The sequence below is a fragment of the Olea europaea genome, chromosome 1 (genome assembly GCF_002742605.1).
Source record: "Olea europaea var. sylvestris chromosome 1, O_europaea_v1, whole genome shotgun sequence".
Classification (NCBI taxonomy): Eukaryota; Viridiplantae; Streptophyta; class Magnoliopsida; order Lamiales; family Oleaceae; genus Olea; species Olea europaea.
The window spans coordinates 10856002-10859842 of record NC_036237.1 but is presented as its reverse complement, the minus strand read 5'-3'; the positions used below and the strand labels follow the sequence as shown (position 1 = coordinate 10859842).

The 3841-nt window shown below is 32.4% G+C and overlaps 1 protein-coding gene across 1 annotated transcript; it reads left to right on the top strand.

Moving 5' to 3' along the window:
* Positions 1–150: 150 nt before the first annotated feature.
* On the top strand, positions 151–3775 carry LOC111393848 (vacuolar protein sorting-associated protein 26A-like). The gene is made up of 5 exons (XM_023019585.1): positions 151–292; positions 1148–1214; positions 2277–2321; positions 2889–2944; positions 3520–3775. Exons 1-5 carry the CDS (start codon positions 252–254, stop codon positions 3758–3760), a joined length of 450 nt encoding a protein of 149 aa, XP_022875353.1. The 5' UTR covers positions 151–251; the 3' UTR covers positions 3761–3775.
* Positions 3776–3841: the final 66 nt, after the last annotated feature.

The following is a 3841-nucleotide window of genomic DNA, read 5'->3' as shown; positions in this document are numbered from 1 at the left end:
TACTTCTCTAGCTTTCAGTTATTACATGAGATAGGAATCATTTCTTACCTTATTCATTTGTTTCAAAAGATTCACATTGAGAACATTGAATTCTCTGTTATCTTTTGCCATAATTTCAGCATGCTTTTATGAGTTGGTGTTCTTTCTAATGTTCTGATGTCTTTATTTCCTTCCCCGTAGTTCGCGAACTTGACGTTCCAGGCGAATTATATGAAAGAAAAACATATCCATTCGAATTTTCAACTGTAGAGATGCCATATGAGACATACAATGGGATAAATGTGCGACTTAGGTAAGTTACTTATTGTGTACCATGGCAATGTGATTTAGCCCCCGTTTGTTTCTCATTTTTTGAAGAATGAAAATGAAAATGAAAAATATAGTTGTTATGGACCCCATATAAGAAATAGAAATTCAAATTTGATGGCTTAATGTGATGGATAATGGTCATATTTTTCATTTTAATGAAAAAATAATGGGAACCAAATAGGTGCTTAGTTGTATACCTTAACTTTTGGCTTTTGTCTGTCTTAATACATTTCATAAATTATAATCTTTTTTCTTTATTTCTGGGAGAAAGTAAAGCATAGCTTGTAGGGGATTAAGAAGTGGGTTTAATTCAAGATATTAGGGGTTGAAGTGGCCTCTAAACCATTGAATCTGTGACAACTGGGATTCATATTTACTAGAGTTTATTAAATTTTTTCCACTTTTCTAATTACTTCTGGCGCTCAAGAGATTTGTTTTTAAGCTATAAGGTGATTTTTCTTTACTTTCCATGTTTCATCTTCTAAATGACATATTGTTCTGTTTAAACAGTGAACTTGTGGTTAAGAGATTGTTTGAAAAGTTTAACTTTCATACCATCTTCCTAACTACTTTAAGCTTTCAATAATTTATGGCTGTAAATATTGAAAATTATTTGAAGCTTTGAGCTTTTCTTGTACTTGTGGTATTGTTGTGGAAAATTGAAGTCAGTTATCACTATGAACTGATTCCTTTGAACTGCATGGACTTGTAAGACAAAAAATGATGTATCCTTGTTTTACTATTAAGTTTTATTTAATCTCGTATCTTTCTGATGGGAGCAATGAAGTATCTGATATTAATTCTATCTCAGCCTTATGGAACTTTGTGCTTGTTTCAGGTATGTACTCAAGGTGACAATAAATCGGGGCTATGCGGGTAGCATAGTGGAATACCAAGATTTTGTGGTAATGCAGCTTTTCTAATACTCATTGACATTAAAAAACATGCATTTAATATCATCATGAGATGCCTTATGAACTCTTGAGGGCATTTATTTCCATCTTTTCTTCGAGATCTTGAACTTTGTTAACACCGTCAATGATCTTCAAGGCATTTAGTGCATGTTTGGTTCTGATTTTTCTCTCCAAAAAATCAATTTTTTGACCATTAATTCCGTGATTCAGCCATCATTTTTGACTTCTCTCACAGGTGAGACCCACTTTTCTCTCTAACGGTCAAAAAATTAATTCTCATAATCACTACCGAACAAGCTCTTAGTTTTGTGTAATTATACATTGGTAAAGAGAATTTATACAGTAAACATAAGAGTGATGACATTTTAAATTGTCTGGGTGGGTAACTAAGGATTGGAGCTTTGTATTATAACAATGGACATGGCCATTTATGGAGCAGAGGGTATAGGATCGATGTAGTTAACCTGCGTAAGTATGAGACAAAGCTTTGTCTAGTTGAATTAAAGACCATATATTCCACCTGCGAGGTAGTTATGACTTGGGAGGAAATTATGCTTTTACTTTTGTTTCCTTATTACTGAATCTTCTTATATCTATTGTGATATAATGGGAAGTTATACTATTAATGAATCTGTTCTACTACTATTATCGTATATTTGTAAGCCTTCGATCCCCTGTTTCGTGCATATCTATTAATTTATACCACCTCAATATAGTCTTTGATTTGACTTGAGTAGCATGGTTATCGATTGCTTCAAATCCCCAATTGCTAATGGTCACTAATTCGTAGCGATGTCTAATTCGTGCTTCTCTGCTCTTATCAAATTGTCGGTATACAATAATGTGGTCAATTTTATGCTAGGAGAAAAAGTTCTATTACAACTGGAACAAATTTTCCCTTTCCATTCCATTCTTTTTACTCACGATAATCCTTCACTACTTTAGAACTAATATTTTCATGCAATGCTATTTTCAGATAATATGAGTTTTTTCTGGTTTTAGGAGTTCGTATTAAGTTATACTGATTTGGTTATGTGTTCCTTTATGATTCAGGTTTGGAACTATACCCCTCCTCCAGCCATCAACAATAGTATCAAGGTATTATGGTTTTAAAGTAAAGTACTTTATTGGTTGCACTATTAGGCCCCTATATGTTTACCATTCTCCAAAACTCTTTATTTATTTTTATTTTTTTCTAAAATTCATTTTCAACAACACATTCTCACAATAAAATATTTTGCAAGTAAACTCATAACTTTTTCACTCATTTTCCCCAAAAAATTCTTTTTAGTGGGCATCCAACAGGGGCTAGATGGTTATACCGCTCTTTGCTTCGAAAGCATTAAGGAAGATGTTTTAAGCAAATGCAGAGATTCTAAATTCAACTTCCTGGATACTTGGCACAACAATTCTTTTTGTAACTATTTATCCCTTGTTTGATTTTGGATTTGTCAAAATCACTTTTCCTCAAACTCATATTCAAACACACATTCTTTCAATAAATAATTTTTCACTTGAAACATAACTTTTCCTTACTTTATAATTACATATTCTTAAAAATTAAAAAAAAAAAAAAGTCGCTTTTCTCAAAATCACTTCTCAAAAAATCAAAATCAAACAAGGGCTTAAAAATACTCCATTTATCCCTAATGTTTAAACTTGCAGATGGAAGTTGGAATTGAAGACTGTCTTCACATAGAGTTCGAGTACAATAAGAGCAAGTAAGTAGTTCTATCATTATTTTTGTTTTGTATTACTATTTTCCTATGGCCAATTTGGAATTATTAAGCCTCCGTTTGGCTCCATTAAAATTATAATTCATTTTCCTCTCTTTTTTTTATCAATCACACATTCTCTAATAAAATAATATTAACACGTAAAACCAAAACTTTTGCTTCTTTTTTAACTACACACTCTTCAAAAAAACACTAATCAAAAAATTATAATCTCAAATAATGGGGGACAAATGGGGCCTAAGCTTCGAAAATTTGGAATTTGTGGCTAAAATTCTTCTAAAGACCTTATTTGTTAGATTTAGTTCTATGCCATTTTCTCCTGAGTTCATTCACCCCAGATCTCATATTTGACCTACCAATACCCTTTTCCTGACTAGGAGCTATGTTCTTAATCACTGTAGGAGCGAGTTTTTCAAGTTTGGTACCCATTTCTAAAGATTGATAATCCCCATTTGTAATCAAACGGTCCTTGTAGTTTCGAGAGGGTTACTTTTCTCTGTATGGGTGTTTGTTATGGGTAAATAATAACATCCCGCTGGTTGTACTTATTGAGTATCCAGGTATCATCTAAAAGATGTTATTATCGGCAAAATATATTTTCTTCTTGTAAGAATCAAGCTAAAGAATATGGATCTTGAGATCAGACGTCGAGAATCAACTGGTTCAGGTGTGAACACCCATGTTGAGACAGAGACACTCGCGAAATATGAGCTAATGGATGGTGCTCCAGTTAGAGGTATACTAAGAAGCATCCTTTATTTGCAACTTGCTTTTGTTCATCACATTACGTGCATTATTTGATTCCTCTTTTCACAGGCTACTTTTTCCTTCTCTCTCTCTCTCTCTCTTTTTTTTTTTTTTTTTTTTTTTTTTTTTTTTTTG